The sequence below is a fragment of the Carlito syrichta genome, unplaced genomic scaffold (assembly GCF_000164805.1).
Source record: "Carlito syrichta isolate Samal-C Ts95f unplaced genomic scaffold, Tarsius_syrichta-2.0.1 Scaffold307991, whole genome shotgun sequence".
NCBI lineage: Eukaryota > Metazoa > Chordata > Mammalia > Primates > Tarsiidae > Carlito > Carlito syrichta.
This window is the reverse complement of record NW_007252087.1, coordinates 527,210-548,185: the sequence shown is the minus strand read 5'-3', so window position 1 is coordinate 548,185 and position 20,976 is coordinate 527,210. Positions and strand designations below refer to the sequence as shown.

At 44.1% G+C, this 20,976-nt stretch overlaps 1 protein-coding gene across 1 annotated transcript in view; it reads right to left on the bottom strand.

Moving 5' to 3' along the window:
• The window catches only part of MAP3K20 (mitogen-activated protein kinase kinase kinase 20), a 176,423-nt gene that overhangs the window by 28,677 nt on the left and 126,770 nt on the right, over positions 1 to 20,976 (bottom strand). The window contains exons 12-16 of the mRNA XM_008064748.2: positions 16,736 to 16,780; positions 14,926 to 14,956; positions 14,686 to 14,828; positions 8,739 to 8,801; positions 7,658 to 7,750 (exon numbers count right to left, since the gene is read on the bottom strand). Coding sequence (XP_008062939.1) covers positions 7,658 to 7,750; positions 8,739 to 8,801; positions 14,686 to 14,828; positions 14,926 to 14,956; positions 16,736 to 16,780 — 375 coding nt within the window. The remainder of the gene's footprint in view (positions 1 to 7,657; positions 7,751 to 8,738; positions 8,802 to 14,685; positions 14,829 to 14,925; positions 14,957 to 16,735; positions 16,781 to 20,976) is intronic.

The window sequence follows — 20,976 nt, the reverse complement described above, 5'->3', positions numbered from 1 at the left end:
GAGCGGCCACTGCAATCCAGTTTGGCCGACAGAGTGAGATTCCAACTCAAAAAAAAAAAAAAAAATTAGCCGGGTGTGGTAGCATGAGCCTGTAGTTCCAGCTCCTTGGAAGGCTGAGGCAGAAGGATCACCGGAGCCCAGCAGGTCGAGGCTGCAGTGACCGGGAGTGGCCACTGCACTCCAGTCTGGGCGACAGAGTGAGACTCCAACTAAAAAAAAAAAAGTTCTTCTTATTTTTTCTTCCTGGTACTCATGACTCTTTAAAGGATCTCCCCAAAGGAGGCTGGAAGTGATGGTCATTTGGAAGGAGCAGCTCCATCTGGATGCCTGGTCCCTGTTTAAGAGCCCACTGTAGCCGGTGTGTTGGGAGATGTGGGTTGTTTCCACTACTTCTCCCCTAACCTCAGTCTCTTATCTATTGTAGGCCATCAGTTTAGACCCACAGGAACCTAGTTCCCACCAGGCTGCCTGGGCCACACTGGGGAGAGGAGGAGATAAGAATGTGAGGAACCATGTCTGTGACGGGGGCATTCACAGGTGATGGACGACTCCCCAGATAGTTCCTTTCTAACTCTGCTTTTGAGTTTTTACGACATAAAGTCTCCAAGAGACCTTGGTGAGAAAACTGCTGGGTGATTTGATAATTTATCCCTTGGCAATTTGAGAATCAATATTCCTGACGGGTGAGCTGATAAGAGATATAATAATAAACTCTATGCGACTGAATATTTCAATAAAAAAGGGTGGTTGCCACCCTGGGGAGTGCATGCAGTTGCCTGAGATTCTGGAAGCCACTTTCCTTTTGTGCCAAGTCAAAGACTTTAGATTGCAAAACACAAGGAACTTTGCATGCAGAACAAAAAAGAATGGTAATATAGTATTAACTGACCCCCAAAATACCTCTCTGGGAGGACAATAGTTCTTTTCAAAATGAAAGACAGTGTGATGCAGTGGTTAGACTCTTGGACTGGGTCTGCCCCATACTAGGTAGGGGACTTGGGGCCAAGAAACTTCACCTCTCTGTTCCTCAGTTTCTCCATGAAGAGGGTGATACAGGGACAATGCTTCCCATTATGCTGAGTTGTAACAATTCCACAAGAAAAACCTTCACAAAGTGTTTACCACAGTGTCTGCCCAAAGTATGAAGTAATAATAATTATCCCTAGCCTGGGAGACATTCAAGCAGAGAAAGAGCCAATTGCTGCTGATCTGATTGTCATGATTTCCAGGCTGCCTCAATGTACAACGTTATTTAAATTAATAATTAACTTTACTCTTTAGAAGCAGGTCAGTCAATAGGAAAAACTCATTCTCGCTTATTAATTTAAACTGCCAGTGAAGCCTTTGGTCCAATCATGATATCTTCCTCGCCAGGTTGTTTCAAAAAAGGAAAAGAAAAAGGACATTTCATTTGTGGGAGAAGTTATGTAGCATAGATGGGGCTGGAACCTGGTCGGGTCCTGGCTCTCTGGAGGGAGTGACAGTGAAGACTAAGCTCATGGGCGACACTCCAACTACTGTCGTGAGTGCTGGCACCTAAACACAATGACATCCTAAGGTGCTGCAAACCAACCTTCTTCTGTGCCATAACCCATCTGGTTGTAAAATGAAGCTAAGAAAATAATTTAACCAGAATTCTTTTTTTGAGTGGCACGATCACAGCTCATTGCAGCCTCAACTTCCTGGGCTCAGGTGATACTTTCTCTTTAGCCTCCCGAGTAGCTGGCTAGTTTTAAAATTTTTTTGTAGAGACAGGTCTCTTGTGTTGCTTAGGCTGGTCTTGAACTCCTGGGCTCAAGTAGTCCTCCCACCTGGGCCTCCAAAAGTGCTGGGATAATAGGCATGAACTACCACAACTGGCCTTAATCAGAATTCTTAGAACAAAAGGTTGACAGGCTTTTTCCTCTCCCTGTATTGATATATTTGTGTATGAGGTCATATTTTCATTGTTTGCTCTTAGTAGGTTTCAAGTTGCTACAGTAACTAGTATTAAGGGGTAGTTAACCAACCAGTGGTCCTCAGATGCAAAGAGAACATGCATTATTATTTTCATGACAAAGTCACTGTCATACACTATTCCCAATGGCTGCCATTACAACACATTTTTCATTTTACTTTAGAAAAAAAGGTGACTTCAAGCAAATGCCTCTGCTATGCAAACTCTTAGGTCTTAGAATTTCCAAAGCTCTTGGAAGGCTTATTCTAGTCATGGAGGTGGGGGTGGACGTCAAGGCTTCACCTTTCCTGTGAAGACAGGCTTAAGAGAACTCAGCTAATTGGAATTGGGAGGAAGTCTTTTTTTCTTGGGATCCACCTTTAAGGGTCTGAGTAATGAGGTTTTCACGTGGGGAATTGGAATTTCAATTGCAAGCACATTTGTCAGAAAATATTTCCTACTGCTAGGGCATAGGCTGGCATATCTAGCATAGTTAGTTTAGAACTGAACAGTAATTTATTTTTTTTATTTTTTATCTTTTTTGAGTTGGAGTCTCACTCTGTCGCCCAGACTGGAGTGCAGTGGCCGCTCCCGGCCACCGCAGCCTTGGCCTGTTGGGCTCCGGCGATCCTTCCGCCTCAGCCTTCTAAGAGGCAGAATTACAGGCGCGTGCTACTACACCCGGCTGATTTTTTGATTTATGGTAGAGATGAGGTCTTGCTGCCCAGGCAGGTCTCGAACCCGCGGGCTCAGGCAATCCATTCACCTCAGCCTCCCAAAGGCGCGGGATTACAGGCTGAGCCACCGAGCCCGGCTGAACAGTAATTTATTCCAGGATTGTTTTGTGTCTAAGTTTACAGATGACTTAAACATCGTGGGCTAGGTATAAGAACCAGCACATGCAAAGGCAATAATCCCAGCACTTTGGGAGGCAGAGGCAAGAGGATTGCCTGAGCACAGGGGTTTGAGATCAGCCTGGACAACTTGGCAAGACCTCATCTTTACAATAAATCAAAAAATTAGCTGAGCTGATAAAAAAATTAGTGGCGCATACCTGTAGTTCTAGCTACTTAGAAGGCCGAGGCAGAAAGATCGCCTGAGCCCAGCATATTGAGGCTGCAGTGGCTGTGAGCGTGCCACTACACTTCAGCCTGGGTGACAGAATGAGACTCTGACTCAAAAAAAAAAAAAAGTGTAATTTCTGGTCTCATCTCTGTCCTTGTCTCCCCCTGGGCTGGTCACATACTTTTTCTGGCTGTTTCCTAATCAGCAATGACAATACTGTGTCCTATGCACCTCACACAAATGTCAAAGATATAAATGAGATGCCGTTTATTAAATTCTGGAGCTCTTTAGGAAGTATTCTCTGTGCAAAAACTTTAAAAATGATATTCAGAAAACTACTTTGCAATTGCCCATCCACCTCTTCAAGCCTCAATAAAATCCTCCTCTCTTTCAATAAAAGCTTTTCCCAGTCAACCTCACTTATTTATACTTTTAGCAACTTAGCATCATACCCATATGGTATATTTCACTTTTGATCTATTACTTTATAACACCATCTCTCCAAGTACCCACACCAGAAGCCCTGGCACCCTTCTGCTCTACCCCCCACCTCCAGCTAGTGCCACACTCTGATCAATTCCATCTCAGTGTGTCCTAGGACCCGTGGTACTGCCATAGCCTCAGCTCCTTGACTCTTTTCACTTGGTTGTCTGTACAGTCTACTCACAGACCTTTCTCACTCTAACTTGGCTGCCCCTTTCCAATTTATCCTTCTCTGTGTTTTTGTTTTTGTTTTTGTTTTGAGTCAGAGTCTCACTCTGTTGCCCAGGGTTGAGTGCAATGGCACTAACATGGCTATCACAGCTGACCTGCTGGGCTCAGGCGATCCTTTCGCCTCAGCCTTCCAAGTAACTGGAACTACAGGTGTGCCCCACTAATTTTTTGATTAGCCCAGCTAATTTTGTTATTGTATTGTAGAGAAGAGGTCTCGCTCTATTTAGGCCAGGCTGGTCTCGGCTTCCAAAGTGCTGGGATTACAGGTGTGAGCCACTATGCCCAGCCCTTTTTTGGGGGAAGGGTTTTACTCTGTTGGTTTAAAGTGTTTTTACTCTGTTGATTAGGCTGGAGTGCAGAGGCATGATCACAGTTTACTGTATGTAGCCTCCACCTCCTGGGCTCAGGCAATCCTCCTACCTCAGCCTCCCAAGTAGCTGGACTACAGGTGCACACCACTCCCTGACTAATTTTTAAAATTTTTTGTCGGGATGAGGTCTCACTGTGTTGCCCAGATTGGTCTTGAACTCCTGGGCTCAAGCAATCCTCCCACCTCCCAAAGTGCTGGAATTACAGACATGAGCCAACATGTCTGGCCTTATCTGAGGTGCTTCTGAGAGGTCAGTTAAAAACATAAATCTGATCCCATCTGCTCTCTGCCTAAAACCCTTCAAATCCTTGACTTAGCACAGAAAACAGTTGTTTTTCTGGTCACCAGTCCCCCTCTGGCTTCAATTCTCATCACTCCAGTCACCCTGCTCCATGCCAAGTCTTCTCAGAGGATCTTGAGCTGAGTCATGAGGCAGCCCAAGAAGAGCTCCCCGTGTCTTCCTGGCTTCATATTTGTGAGCTTGAAGAAAATTCCTTCTGCCTTCAATGTCCTCTCCTACTTAGTAATTCCTAGTGATTTTCAAATTTTAGCTTAAGCATCACTCTATCAAGATCACTTCTAGAACCTCCCTCACCCGTTTCCCATTCTCTGTAGATGCGTGGTGTTATAATTACAGATACTGGTTTTCATTCACGATTCCTGGCTCATAACCCCCATAGCCCTTGTTACAGTCTTCTGTTATTTTGTTGGAGCACTTTAGGTCCCAGAAGCAGGCCTCAGCAATCAGAGTCTCTTCCTCTGACTTCTCCTGTCCTTCTTTCACCTGCCCAAGGCAGGACTTGAATCTGATTGTGGGTCGAAACACCCTCATTCCAGAGCGTAGCTTGAAGTGCCCCGTACCCTAGACGAAGGAATGCTGTACACAGAGGCCCAGAAAAGCTGTGGACTCCTGAAAGCTGGGTTTCAATCATGTACTTTTTGTCCAATCACATTTCTACACAGTTGTCAATCATGACTACATAATGAAGCATTCATCAAACCCCAAGAGGACAGGGTTCTGGGAGCTTCTGGAGAGCTGACCTCATAGAGGCTGAAGGGAAGTTGAAGAAGAACTCATCCATGTGCAGAGAGGGTGGGGCACCCCAAACCCATGAGGACAGAAGCCCCTGGGCTCAAGACCCTTTCAGGCCTTGTCCTATGTATCCTTTCAACTGGTGTTTATTTTAGTCATTTAAAATATCCTTCTTAATAAACCAGTTAATGTAAATAAGTGTTTCCCTGAGTTCTGTGAGCTGTTCTAGCAAATGAATCGAACCCAAAGAGTGGGTCATGAAAACCCCAACTTGAAGCCAGTCAGTTAGAATTTCCAGAGGTCCAGACTTGTGACTCTGGGGGAGACGGGGAAAGTCTTGGGGACTGAGCCCTCATCCTGTGAAATCTGATACCATCTCCCTGTAGACAGTGTCAGAATTGCATTGGAAGACACCCCACTGGTGTCTGCTGCTTGGAGGTAGGTAGAAACCCCTACACACTCGGTCACAGAAGTCTTCTTCTGTGTTGATAATTGTGGTGTGAGAGCAGAGGGAAAAGCATGGCTGAGAGAGCTTTTTCCTGAAACAAGGTGTGTGTCCAGAGCTTCCCCAGAACCACGTGCCTGGTCTTATAAAAACCTATCATTCTGTACTATGGCCATTCATTGATCTTGTCTATGTGTCCTGATAAGCTGTGGGCTCCTGAAAGCCAGGACTATACTTTATGATTCTGTATAAAAATCAAGCATGTAGCATAGAGATAGGCACAATGTAGGTCCTCAATGAGTACCTGCTGAATGGGTGGTTGACATTATTGCTTTGATGGCTGACCGAGAAATAGCAGACTATCAAAAGTTACAGAAACTTTAGGCCTTGTGGATGACCCGGGACTCAGGAAGTCCACATGATTATGGTCGAAAACAGATCATTGTATTTGGTCTCAAATATCATCTATAGTTTCTGACTTCTTTAAAATATTTTTTTTCCACTTTTCCACATGAACAAGTCATTTCTTTGTTAATTGAGAATATCTTCTTGGTTGAGACCTGTCTTCACAAATATTTTCCAAGGATATTTTCTTTTCAGCTTTAGACAAAGACAACTCATAGATTTTGTGCCATAGAACCAAGGAGACTGAAAAAGGCAAGTTGAAGTGTATGATTTGTTTACTGTTGGATGAACTTGGGGTGCCCTCAGCTACAGAATCTCAGGGTCCAAAGGGCCTGTGATGTGGTTGGAGAGAGAGGAACTTACCCTCCTGTCCCCTTTTTGCAGCTTCTAACAACAGGAATGAATAGACAGTGGTCCATGTGCAGAGGGGTAAGTATTCACATGCAAGAAACCTGGGTTCAGAGCAGTTGTCACTCAACTAAGTTCTGTGGCCAAAACAAGGGAGGTAAAGATTTCCACTCAGCAGAAGCATCAACGCACCTGCAATGAAGCAGGTAGGACACTCCCTGTCAGGTGTCTAGAAAGAGTATCTTTTGAATCCCAAGGGAAACTTGACCCCTTACAACAATTTCCAGTCATTCCCAAGCACCGGTTCCCAGGAATAGCCTGGTATAGGCATGGTTTTACTCACCAATGGCCAGCGGGCCAGCTGAGCCTATCAGAGCAATTGGCTACAGGCTGCGAGGAGCTGTATGTATAAGATCCCTTGGCTTCCTCAAAGGAAAGTTACAAGTAGTACAGCAGTTAGGAGAATTTGTTCTGGAGCCAGAGTCGCGCGTGTTCAAATCTTCATTCTACTATTGCTAGCCATGTAACCCTTAGGTAAGTTATTTAGCCTCTCTAAGCCTCAGTTTCCTCAATTGCAAAATGGGGGAAAATAGCATTTATACCTCAGTGCTGTATGTCTGGTATACAATAAGTGATCAATTATTAGAAGTTATTATTATTATCATTTATTTTGGTAGAGATGTGGTCTTACTATGTTGCCCAGGCTGGTCTCGAACTCCTGGACTAAAGCAATCCTCCTGCCTTGGCTGCTTCCCAAAGTACTGGGATTGCAAGTGTGAGCCACTGCGCCCAGCCTTAGAAGTTATTGGTATTATTAGCTATTTATGGTAATAATGCTAATTCATATGCTGCCTAGGCCAAATAATTTTTTCCAGACCCTACACATGATATAAATTGAAAGCCTGTTCAAATGTCCTGCCACCCTATTTAGAGCTGATCATTTGGGTCGAGCGCCCTTCTAGGAAAAATGGTTCTATTCCGTATAGTCAGGTGTTACAAACCTGATTTCCCTTAAGAAACAGGAATCAGGAAGTGGTGACGTGAGTGGTATATGGTCACTCTGGTGTCCACCACCTCCCCTCCATTCACGCTTTGCTGTGAATTACCCTGAGGTCTGGATGGCCTCACACAGGATTCTTCAGCTGACCGACAAAGGAAGATTCCTAGATTGGATTACAGAGGCAGCTGGCAGCCTTTCAGCTAAATTCTATTTTATAAAGTCTATAAATTTACTCAGAATCCAGTTACCAGCTGGTAGGGGGTGTATAAAACCATAGAGTTACAGGAGAGAAAAAAGTAATTCGATTGAAATTTATCCAAAGGATTTAAAATGCAATTTACCTGTTGGCCAGTTCCTGGTTTCAAGTGAAAACCAAAAACCAGTTCAAGGTTCACTATTTTTTCCTCATTTTCTTCAGGTTCACCTCCTGAATCCTAAAAACAGGAAGCCAAGGACCAATTATTCTAGATGTTGTGTTTGCGTCTCATGTAAAGAAGATTATTTAGTGCTAGTTTTTTTCTATCCTAATCTACTCCTGTTTAATTTTTGGCTATTTTGGATTAAGCTACAAGTTGCAATTTTTAAAAAAAAGATTTGTATAAATTTAAGGGGTACAAGTGCAGTTTTGTTACAGTATCTTAAAGCAGAGAAATTACCTATCAGGCCTTTGAAAACTTGGCCAAATGATTTGTTTCATGTACTTCCAATTGACCGTCACTGCATCTTGCATCGTGCAACTTTACTCTAGAAATGCACTTAGCATGTGGAGATGCACTGTGAGATTTCAATTTGAGAGTTTTGCAACACCCAGGATATTTATAAACTATTCTCAAAGAGGGATCACACAATTCCTAGAGCCTAGGTGGATGGAATGAATCATCAGGATTTGAGATGAAAACTCAGAGCTGTTAGTGAATGAGTAGAGTTCTGTGTATTACCTGGCAAGTATTTGCTAATTTTATAACAAAGTATACCATATACTTTCAGACTATTCAAAATCGTATGTTAAATATGTTAACAATATTCAAATAATAAACCTCCTACCCCCAGTGCAAGTGATAACCCAGACAGAGCTTAAGGGTATGAATTCCTTCAGTGACATGCATGCAAAAGGTCTCCAAGGCCAGGTGGGAGGCCAGAGGTCCTCACCTACAACGCTGGCTCTTACATCTCTCAGCCACTGAAGTGAAACGGGTTGTTCTTATCGTAAATGTGTTGTTAATATTTCAACTTGTAGAGAACAGGGTGTTTAATTTATATGCATCTTTAACTTCAAAGGGTCTTTTGTTGGATAGATGGGATTAAATTTCACTTCAAACAATCATTTCCGACCACTGGTAGATTTAGGTGTGGATGTGGCAGGTGCATGTGTCAATAAAAGTAGCATATTCTCAGTAAGATGCAGTAATATGCAGTACTTACCTTAATTAGTGGAGGGAAGTGAAACAAGTTTAGGTAATCGTGGGTTAATTTCTCAATGGCTGACTGTAAAAAGAAAATCACATGACTTTATTAATGATTTGATAATACCAAGAGAGGGTCAACATTACTGGGTACCTATAAAAGCATTTCTTTTTTCTTTTTTTTTTTTAAAGCATTTCTTATTTACATTGTTCATAAAATATCTTGGGGATGTTAATGTTCAACATTTATTAAGAATAGATGGAAAATTTGATTGTCCAAAGCAGTGTAGGTAGTTTATAATTATTTAAAGGAGCAGGAAGCTATTTTATTTTGTGTCATTTTTGTTTGTTATTTATTACTACATACATTTATCAATTTAATCTGTTGTCACTCTGAATAACGGTGGGAAAATAGTAGTGCACAGATATGCCACCAGAGACTTCAGGAAAGTTGAAATCTCACTAAAGGGCTTACAGCATCATAAGGGTTTTTCTGTGTCCAACACCCCCTCAGTCAATGAAGCATAAAGAAATCTTATGGGAAAGGAGGACGATTTAAATTATGACTTTCTGGATACTCATCAGGTATAATTCAGCTTTTCTGTGAACTGATCATCACGTAGACCGTAAAAAAAAAGTACCAACCTGAGGAAAATTAGATGCACTTTTTAAAAGCATACTGAAAGTGGCTGACACCTGACAATGTGATGAACACTTACTGGGTGTTCAATCCTATCCCTTACACTAGCCTCCTCCACATGAGGGAGGGCAGGCTCAGGGGAGAAGAGAGCCATGGACAGGCTTAAAGGGAGGGACAACCCAGAAGCACAAGGATCAGTGGATACACCGCTCCCCTGACCAGTCTCGCCACCTACGGTTTAAGGACTGAGAGGTTCTTGGGGAAGGTATGCGACAATAATTGTGCCTTCCTTAGACAAAGGGCAGGGAATGAAGGACACATCTGGAGAATTCATCCCCAAAGGCCACGCTTGAAGCATTATTTTGTTTTATTTTATTTATTTTTTGAGTTGGGTTCTTACTCTGTTGTCTAGTCTGGAGTGCAGTGGCACATTCACGGCTCACTGCAGCCTCACCCTCGTGGGTTCAGGTGATCCTTCTGCCTCAGCCTCCCAAGTAGCTGGCACTACAGGCGCATGCTGCCATACCCGGCTTGAAGTATTATTTATCCTAATTGCTCCAAAAGTATACACAGGGCCCTTCTAGAGCAAGTTTCCATGAACCTGTTTCCTCTCACATAAACTGGCCAGAAATACCCATGCTCCAGCTGAGTTAGCAGAGTATAACCTGTTGACTGAGCTCTCACTGAGTAGCCACTCTAATATACAGCCCAGCTTTGGCAGCGAGGGAGAGAGTCCATATTTCCCACTTGCGAGACCTCCCCTCTATGAACGACTGTCTTTTTTTTTTTTTTTTGAGTTGGAGTCTCACTGTCACCCAGACTAGAGTGCAGTGGCATGCTCAGCCACCGCAGCCTGGACCTACTGGGTTCCTGGTGATCCTTCCTCCTCAGCCTTCCAAGTAGCTGGAACTACAGGTGTGCGCTACCACACCCAGCTAATTTTTGATTTATTGTAGAGACAAGGTCTTGCCAAGTTCCCCGGGCGGGTCTCGAACCCGCAGGTTCAGGCAATCCACTCGCCTTGGCCTCCCAAAGTGCTGGGATTACAGACTGAGCCACCAAGCCCGGCCGAACGACTGTCTTTATAGGCTCATGCATACCCAACCAGGAGCTCAAGAGCAGTCTTACATCCCTCCCTGCACCCTCCAGCAGATGCAGGCCACCTGTTCCCTTGGAGCTCAGGGCAGACCCCCTGGGTCATGAGGAGAGGACATTGCACAGACCCCACCCCAAGTAGGCTAAATAATTTTTAAAAAATTATTATTTATCTATTTTTGTAGAGACGCGGTCTTACTCTGTTGCCCATATTTGTTTTGAAATCCTGGGCTCAGGCAATCCTCCTGACTCATCCTCTCAAAGTACTGGGATTACAGGCATAAGCCACTGTGACCAGTTTTTTTTAACCCCAAGCAGTAGCTCCCACCAAGCGTTTCTTCTCCGTACGTGTTTCTTGGCTTCTCTGCAGCCTTAGACTCTTTGCATCACCGATTCTATCTTAAAGACTTTCTAGCCTTTGGCTTCTGTAACCTCATTCTCTCCTCTTTTCCTGCTTCTGGGACAGATGCTTGAGTCTTCCTCCTGTCTCTCCTGCCCACGCCCCTCTGACCTCTCCCGGCCACAAGCATCCTTTCTGAAAGCACATGGTGCATCAAGGACAGGAAGCTTCCTAGTAGAAGTTTCTTCGGGGCAGAGGTGTAAAGGTGACTGTGTCTTACTTATTATTTTTGAATAAGGAGAAATTAACATAGCATAAAATTAACCATTTTAAAGTGGGCGATTCAGCAGCATTTAGTGCATTTGCAATTTGTGCAAGCACTACCTCTCTTCCAAAACTTTTTCATCACAGGGGTACAGGGGGGCTCTGTACCATTTCGCAGTCGCTGCACGTTCCCTCCTCCTCTTAACCCCTGACAACCACTGCTCTGCTCTCTGTCTCTATGGCTTTGTCTATTCTGACATTTCATAGAAATAGAATCATCGAACAAGTGACCTCGGAGTCTGGCTTCTTTCACCAAGCATCACATTGTCAAGGCTCATCTATAGGTAGCACGCATCAGGCCTCACTGTCCTTTCCTTCTTGGACTTGTGAGCCACTCTCACCTGTGACATCCTCCCTGCACTACATTCGCATTTCTGCTCCCTAGCCAGTCCTTATGGCTCCCTAGATTACACCATCCCAACTGGTTTTCCAAGTCCAGCCTCTCTTTTTTTTTTTTTGAGTCAGTCTTACTCTGTCATCCAGGCTGGAGTGCAGTGGCACGCTCATGGCTACTGCAGTCTCAACCTTATTGGGCTCAGGCGATCCTTCCACCTCAGCCTTCCAAGTAGCTGGAACTACAGGCACGCACCACCAAGCCCAGATAATTTTTTGATTTATTGTAGAGATGAGGTCTCGCCAAGTTGCCTAGGCTGGTCTCGAACCTGTGGGTTAAGGCAATCCTCTCACCTCGGCCTCCAAAAATGCTGGGATTATAGGCTAGCTTTCCCTTTTTAATCCACTGTAAAACTCCCAGACACAAAGTTTAAACACAGCTGATTCTCAATACTCCTGATGGCTGGTCAAATTCCAGATCCCCCAGCCTGAAGTCTAAGCTGTCGGGGGTCTGGCCTCACCCTCCTTCCACTTTAGGTTTCCTGAGTTCCACCCTTACTCCCATTTCCACCAGGCAGAGCTGCTCACTGTGACTTGTATCAGAACTCATCCTTTCTGCCCCTCTACATTTTCTCCTGTCTCTCTCTTAATCCCTTAATCTCTCTGTCCAGATTAATGTTCTTCCGTTTCCTGTTGCTGTCTACATTCCAAATTCCGTTCTTCCTCCAAGAGCCAGCTCAAGGGCCAACCACTCTATGAGGCTTCTTTCCATCTCCCCTCTCCACCCCAGCCAAGTCTAGGTAACAATGGCTCCTTTTCACCCAACTGCCAAGAAAAGTTGTATGCACATATTTTCTCTCTTCTCTGGAATGTCAGTTCATTGACTGCAGGATTCTTTGAAACTTCACAGGCCCTATCTTGCAATGGGTAGGTAGGTATGCACTGAATATGTTGAACAATCAAACAGGTGGGACGCTGCTTGCCTTAATGATACCACCCATGGTGGGGGTGGGTGTTTTGTCATCCCGGGCCACCTCTGGGAACATTTACATCCCTAGGGGCTTCCGGTGAGGCATCCCAGTTTACCACCCCTTCTTCTTAATGGATCCTTAAGGAATACTGTTCTTTTTTCAAAGACAGCAGAGGGGCAGGGGAGGTGGGAGTATCTTGTCTGGCAATCTGCCAAACAGGACAAGGTTGACAGAATTTCCCTTTTGGAACTCTGAAGCGTCTCTTTCCTCCTGTGACCCATGTAAGCCAGCGTATCCTTTCAGGATGGACTTGCCACACTCAGAGGTTGGGGTCACGGGCTTTGTCAGCCTTTGAGATGCATGCTTATGCAGGAGTCCGTGCCCCCCCCCCTCAGAGGGAGAAGACAGTGAGGCCTCTTTCTGTTGTAGAGATGATCTCTGCCGGGTTAGTGCCAGGCCATTATCCAGAAGGTGTCAGGGGACTGTGAGGATGTTTCTTGCCTGGATCTAAGGTCTGCAGGATGAAGAGAATGGCTTCTCTCTGGGACTTAATGGGGACGTCTCTAGAAAGACCAACGTGGGTAGCTACTGAGGTTAGGGGAAAATGAGCTGGCATGTTGACAGAGCCTTTGTGAAGGTGTAGATTTGGATAGGAGGCTGCTTTTCCTACATTTCCTCCTTTATTCTGTTTCTCTTCTTTCTAGCCTGTGCACACCCCTCCATCTACCCGCACTGATGTAGGGGGAGACTGGGAAACAGACTTGATTTTATCCTGAGTAAGAATGCTCTTGAAATAGACCACCTCTGATTAATAACAATGTCTACACAGATGCCAGCAATTCTATCAGGTTTGATTTATTAAAAAACAATAAAAATAAAACAAAACAAACAACCCGGTGTGGTGGCTCATGTCTGTAAACCCAGCCCTTTAGGAGGTCGAAGTGAGAGGACAGCTTGAGCCCAGGAGTTCAAGACTAGCCTGGGCAACATAGCCTCATCTCTGCAAAAAGATTTTTAAAAAATTAGCTGGGCATGGTGGTGCACGCCTGTAGTCCCAGATACTTGGGAGGCTGAGGTGGAGGGATCACCTGAGTCCAGGAGGTCAAGGCTGCGGTGAACTGTTATTGCGTCATTGCACTCCAGCCTGGCAGACAGAGTGAGACCCTGACAAAACAAAAAACAGATCTGGTTGCTAAATTGCAAAGAAAAAAGTAATAACAATCACAGCCACAAAAACAAAAGTTCAGCTTTCAAACTATTCAAGAGTGAAGTTTTGGAGAAAATGTGAGGACTTCCTGTAAGTGGGGGATTAGAATACACATGTGAACTGGGTGCAGTGGCTCATGACAGTAATCCTAGCACTTTGGGAGGCTGAGGTGAGAGGATTGCCAAAGACCAGGGGCTCAAGACCAGCCTGGGCAACTTAGCAAGATCTTTTATCTACAATAAATCAAAAATTAGCCAGGTGTGATGGCGCATGCCTGTAGTTCCAGCTTCTTGGAGGGCTGAGGCAGAAGGATTGTCTGAGTCCAGCAGGTCAAGGCTGTGGTAGCCATGAGTATGCCACTGCACCCCAGTCTGAGCTACAGAGTGAGACTCTGATTCAAAAAAAAAAAAAAAGTAAACACACGTGGTAGCATCTGTTCCAGGCCATGATTACAAAGGTTGCAAGTGGCTTTAGGTTGTGCATAGGCTTCACTCGGGTCATGCACCGATTCTGGGATTTCCAGAAGCAGCCTGGCCTCTGTTCCTGGGTGGAGCTGTTCTCCAGAAACCACACAGCCTTGCTTCCAGGTCCCTAGCACACTAAGCTTTCTCCTACCCCGGGCAATGCCTCCCCTGGAAGACCTTCTGCCCCACCTCTTTGCCTGGTTAATGTCCACTTATCCTTCAGCTCTCAATTCTTTTATCACTTCTTCACAGAAGCCGTTCCTCACCCCAGCCCCACCTCTCCTGTGTGGTATTTCTCACAGTTGTCATTCCACCATCATTGCATGAGTAATCTCTGCTTTACCTATCAGACTAGAGACTTCCTGAGGATACCGGGGTGACATTCAGGCGTCTCCAGGTGACTCCTGCCGTTTCGGATGAGAAGGAGAGAGTAGGGTTTCCGTGGGGGCAGCACTGATTATCATCTTGTATGGAAACATTTCCGCCCTGCAACCACCAGCCCAGAACTGCTTCCATCGCCGGCCTCTACCACGTGACCTGCTATACAGTAGCTGCTCAATAAAACGGGAAGTGTTCTCCCTTTCAGAGGTACCTTTAAATGAATGATATGCCCCTTGGAGACAATGCCCATATCTTTCAAGTCCTCTTCCTCTAGAAGCAGCAGCCGCTTCCCTGTGATGTTATTTTCTTTAAACAAGCTTGCGTAGACACTCATCTCTACGGAAGAGTCATCACCTGAAGGAAGCAATTTGAAAGTAGAACAAAATGAGACCAAATTGAATCCGAAGCAAAGTTAACTCCATGAATTAAGAAGGTAATTTATTCCACTTGCCTTTGCTGACGAGCTGCTGAACCCAAAAGTACTGTGAAAGAGAGGACATACATGGTTTTGAAGATCACACATAGTCAGTGGCCGTCGAACTACTAACAGTAGAACACATAGTCCTAGGTAGATTTAACTAGCTTTAATTCCTGGTCCAACTAGGGAAGATGGAAGGCTTTCTCTTTGTAGTTTTAAAACCTCAAGCTTTCAAATTGGAGATTTTCTTCCCTTCGGGGGTCTTGGACAGTTGAAAGAATATTGGTTTTCCTCCTACTTCTGGCAATATTTTCAAATTCTTTCAAGAGGGTCCTTACTTAGAGTGATTTTTCCATTTATTGGATCACTGAAGGACACTGGTTTGCCTAGTAATTGTATGAGTAACAGGGACCACACGGCAATAAACCGAGAAATGGACAGAATGAGTCCTCTGTTCTAGACCAGGCCATGAAGTAGCCACATGGCCCCAGACAGGTCCAAGCGTGGAACATCCTATGTAGAATGAGGAGATTGGACCTGGTACCTTAGTCCTTGTATGTCATTTGGCATAGTTTTACTGGTTGACCTCTTATATTACCTGAATGAAGGGGCATGGATGAGGGGCCAAATTCAGTACCCCTGATTCTCTGGAGAAGGCCCTTAACTCTGGAATTTTATTTAAATGGCCTGGAAACCACTCAGTCTCAGAGCAAAGACTAAAAATAGCTTCGAGGACTCATTGCTTTCTAAAAAAATGTCTTTTCAAATGACATGGGCCAATGTTGCAGCAGAGGATAAAGAGATTACATCCAGGCCTGTGAATAAAGGAGACCCTGAATTCTCTTTCCTTGTTAAGCAAGACTGGCAGGAAAGTTAGACTCACTGGGGCTCAGCGAATGGGAAGAATAGAGGCAACCAGTGCCAAGTTTCCTTGCACTACAGAAGCCAAAGAGGTTAGCTCATGCTGAAAGCCATTTTACTTCACACAAATACAAAGGGCAGAGAGGGAAATGCCTGGGCCCCAAACCTGGCTGAGTAGGAAAACAGGCCTTCATAAGAGTTTCTAGTAGTGAGTCTGCACCTCGGGGCACCTGGTTTGTTCCCTGGGCTGGGGCCCAAACCTGCTAAGACTGGCATTACATCCTTTTTGTTTGTTTTTTGAGTTGGAATCTCACTCTGTTGCCACCATGCCCGGCTAATTTTTTGATTTATTGTAGAGATGAGGTCTTGCCAAGTTGCCCAGGCTGGCCTTGAACCCGTGGGCTCAGGCAATTCTCTCACCTCGGTCTCCCAAAGTGCTGGGATTATAGACGTGAGCCACTGTGCATTCCTGGCCTTTTTTTTTTTTTTTTTTAGTCAGGGTCTTACTCTGTGGCCCAGACTGGAGTGCAGTAGCGTGATCACAGCTCACTGCAGCCTCGACCTCCTGGGCTCCAGCAATCCTTCTGCCTCAACCTCCCGAGTAGATGGGACTACAGGTGCATGCCACCAGGCCCAGTTATTTTTTTATTTTTATTTTTTTGTAGAGACAAGGTTTTGCTATGTTGCCTAGGCTGGTCTTGAACTCCTGGGCTCAAGCAATCCTCACCTTGGCCCCCCTAAGTGCTAGGATTATAGGCATGCGCCACCACACCCATTTTAAAATTTTTTGTAGAGTTGGTGTCTCACTATGGTTGCCTAGGATAGTCTCAAACTTCTAGGCTCAAGAGATCTTCTCACCTCAGCCTCCGAAAGTGCTGGGATTACAAACATGAACCACCGCACCCGGCCCTCTGTCTGCATTTGTAAACTATGTATGAAATACCTGCCCAGGTCAAATGAGGCAGTCATGAAAGGAGCTTACCACATCATCTTCCGTCCATGCACCAATCTCAAAGGAAGGCAGCAGCTGCATGGAAAATATGCATGAGATGAAAAAAGGTGATATTATCATTGTCTTTTGGTTTGGCCTCTCATCTCACTCTCTTAGCTCTCAGTTGCTGCTCTGGCTTGGTTCCTCCTGCAGGGTAGGTTGAGTGGAATACAATTTTCCTGACCCTCAGAGGCAGTTCTCAGCACTCCAAGGATTTTGATCCCAGAAGCCAATAACATACATCAATCTTTTAGTAACTATGCATTGTATTTTGGGAGCTGTTTCAAGAGAGACTCTACAACTTTAGTACATGGCACACCACAAGTGGCTTTCCACCCCACAACAGGGCCTCAGCAATTAAGAAATTTCCAACATTTGTCAGATACCAGAACCTTCCTCAGAATTGTCAGCCAACATGAGGATTGTGTGCTGATTACTGACAATTCCAAGGGAACCATTTGGTAGCCAGATGATGAATTAAGTCTACTCTTACAGGGGAATTTCTAAGTGTTTCAGTCTCATTTGCATTATACTTTTAAAACCAAATATTAGCATCCATCGATGAAAAAGAACATGTGAAATTGGCATTGTCCTAAGAACCCAAGTTGCAGTTGCTCTAACTGAAAGAGACGGAAGTACCTCCCTGTCAGGTGCACAAGCAGGAACGAAGACTTGCAGAGGACTTCATTCTGCACTGTTTTTGGAGCCAAAGAGCTACTCACTTCAACACATGCCCTGTGACTATAGTCTAACTAATAAGTGCTAACATAATTTGAAAGGTTCTTGGATTAGAGTTTGGCATAGCCATTAGCTTAACTTGTTGAAATGGCTGGATTGTTCATGAGTAGCATGGCAAAGGGTCACTCATCCTCTGCTACAAATAATTTTTTTTTGTGTGTGGGTGAATTGAAAAAAAAAGAAGTTGAGTTTGGTAGCTTTTACTATTAGTGTAAAAATCAGAGCATGCGTGATTCATCCTTCTAACTTGTAGGTATTTATTTTGTACCTGTATGCTCAAAGGAGGGCACAGGCTTTCCTTCAAGGAACTTTTGACTTAACCAGGGGTGAGATGGGTATAATTTATACATGGGGGAGTCCAAGGTTACCTTCATCTTGGTTTACTCAGGGCCTAGCACGGTGTCTGGCATACAATATCCAGTAAATTTTTGTTGAATAACTTTGTAGAATGAATAAAATTGGAGGGTGCATTTACTGAAGTGGGCCTATGGGTATAACCAAAACAGATGCATTCACAAAGTTTCATAGGATAAGACTGGAGGATGGAAAGCAGCATGGCTTGAGCAGGGCACTGCAGGGAAAGAGAAGAGAGGTGATTTCAGGTGGAAGAGAAGTGCAACAAGGCAAAAAAAACCCCAAAAACCTGGCAGTGGTGGGAGACAGAGGGAGAGGCAGTGAGGATGGGCATGGCTTGTTCACCTATCTGGGGCGCGGCAGGCAGTGAGTTCATGTTGGAGGCCTAATAAGAAATGAGGCGGACTCTGGGGGCAAGCAGAAGGTTATTTGAAAACCCACTGGTTAACATAAATATGGACGTGTAGCGTCTGAGCATCATAGACACGTTGCAAGGACATGAAGTATACACTTCAATCCATACTACCCTTTGTATGCCCTGCTATCCCATGCCCTTCACTCCCTCAAGGACTGCCCCCACCTCCCCTGAAAAGCTTGGGGTATACAGGACTCATCAAATGCACTCACCTGCTTTTGTAATGGGGAAAGGAAAAGGACATGAGGAATAGAATTGAAAGCTGAACTTGATCAAAGAAAAGACATGACAAGTTTTACTTCTTCCCTGGGCAGCCGGACACAGCTGCAGAAACATGTCATTCCGTTCTCCCATCACGGAAGCAAATGTGAAAGAAGGAACTTTTTTGATTAGTTCAAGAAACAACAGACTGAGTTACAGAAATATTTCCCTGCATCAAGGCTGGCTTTTATAGGAAGTTGGGGAGGTAGGGGTTGGGAGGGATGGGTAGTGTTATTTTTATACAATTCCCAAATGTTGTGCTAAACGAAATTGAGAAGTATTTCTTGAATAGAATAAAGGTCGTGAATGGAGCAACAAATCAAAATCAACATCTCTCGTGTTAATGTTAAGGGAGAGGAGAGTTCTCTGGTGGGCTGAGAGGGGCTCATCAACGTGATGCCAAGGGAAAGACGCTGGATTCAGTTGGACACTCACTCCAGCAGGATTCTTTGCATGATGCTTGCAAAGATCAGTGAGAGGAAGGCTGGAGCCAGCCCTCCTTCATGACGGTTTAAATTTGGCAAGACAGGGGACAAGAGTTAATGATCTCCAGCCACAGAGTGGCTTCCCATTTCCTTGATGTTTTCTGTACCTTGTTAACATATCAGTGCATTGGCTGCAGCATGAGTTCTAAGCCTTTCTGTCTTTCTTTGGGGATAAAAAAAAAATCCACCTCATCACTGCCCCATCACTTTACAAATTCATTACTGACACTCCAACTGACTTAAGGAGAGAAAGGCTAACACTCACGTGCATGCGTGTGACAATGATTCCTTCAAAGAATGTTGGGAATCCAATCTAACAAAGATCTTATATACACAGCAACACATAACAAAGGGATTTACTGTCAAAATGTTTATTGCAAAATGGAGTCTTAGAACAAAGGAAAGCAAAGAAAAGTTCACATCAAAATGAAATGTATGACACCAACTTGGATTTCTGAATACATTGTGGACTTTGTGCTGGAATATCAAATTCCAACTATAAGATCAGTAACTGAATAGTCTTACCACACAAGAGTAAAATTTAATCTCCCATACAAACATTATACAAGATATTTGGCATAGGACTCACGCAGAATAACATTGCAATAGAATAATTGAGAAAAAAGTTTTTGTCAAAAAACAATAAAGTGATAATGCCATCTATTCAAAGCTCACACTCAAAGAATATAAATATTTTATATTATTTAGTACAAAATTTTTAAGAGAGTGCAAAAGCAATATGTGCAGTGTATCATATCTGACATTCAAAGATATACTATTCTGCACACGATACAAAATAATTAATGTAGGTGCTTGAAACTCTAGTTTTGAAGTAAATAATCACATGCCAGAAAGCTCCTCCCAGGCAACAAGAGTACAAACTGAGCAAACATGGCTAGTCCTCTAGGCTGTCTGATACACCCTTATTTCTCATCACAGAAATGTTGCATCTAGAGCCGTCAGGCTATGCCACAATTAAAAGAAAATAGAATCTTCTCTCTGGCAACGCTTCACATCTAAACAGGAAAACCATCTTGCCAAAAAGCATTAAAAGGTGCCTGATTATAGAAAAATTATGCTCTATTCTCTATGTGATACGGTAAGACTACTACCTTCAAAAGGCTGCAACAAGTCTAGTGTAACACAAATTTTTTAAAGCATCAGTATTTAACTCAGAATAAGTTTTAAAACTGTCTTCTATCAAACTCTTACCACTCTAATGAAAACTCTGAAAAATCAAGCTATGAACACGGTAATGCTATGAGAAGTCATTCTGGATCTCTCCTCAACTCTTCCTCACACCCAATGCCTTGATTTTTAATGAGGATCAAGTTTGAATACCTCAGCTGGTGTTCAAGTCTAACAAATCCACTGCATGTAAAAAATCACTGACTAAAAACTGGCCCTCAACATTTCCAGAGCATCAAAAATAGCAAGCTACAATACCATTAACCTCTTCCCATGGGTTATTGTATAAAATATTAAAATGTGATTTTGCTTTAAAAGGTGGCCAAGCTTGGTGGCTCAGCCTGTAATCCCACGCTGTGGGAGGCCAAGGTGAGTGGACTGCTTGCCCGCGGGCTCGAGACCTGCCTGGGCAACTTGGCGAGACCTCATCTCTACAATAAATCAAAAATCAGCCGGGCATCGTAGCGCGTGCCTATAATTCCGGGTACTTGGAAGACCAAGGTGGAAGGATCACCAGAGCCCAGCAGGTCGAGGCTGCGGTGGTTGGGAGTAGCCACTGCACTCCAGTCTGGGCAACAGAGTGAGACTCCAACACACACAAAAAAAGAAAAGGTAAAAGGGCCCTTTGAATTAACCTGGCTACCTTGCAGAATTGTAGCTACTTCCACGAAATTTTTCTTTTTCTTTGTTTATTGTGGAATCAGTGTAACAGGAGAGTGACCTGCCCAGGTGAATTTAGCTGTAGATAGCTTCCACCAACATTCTTTTTTTTTTTTTTTTTTTTTTTTAGT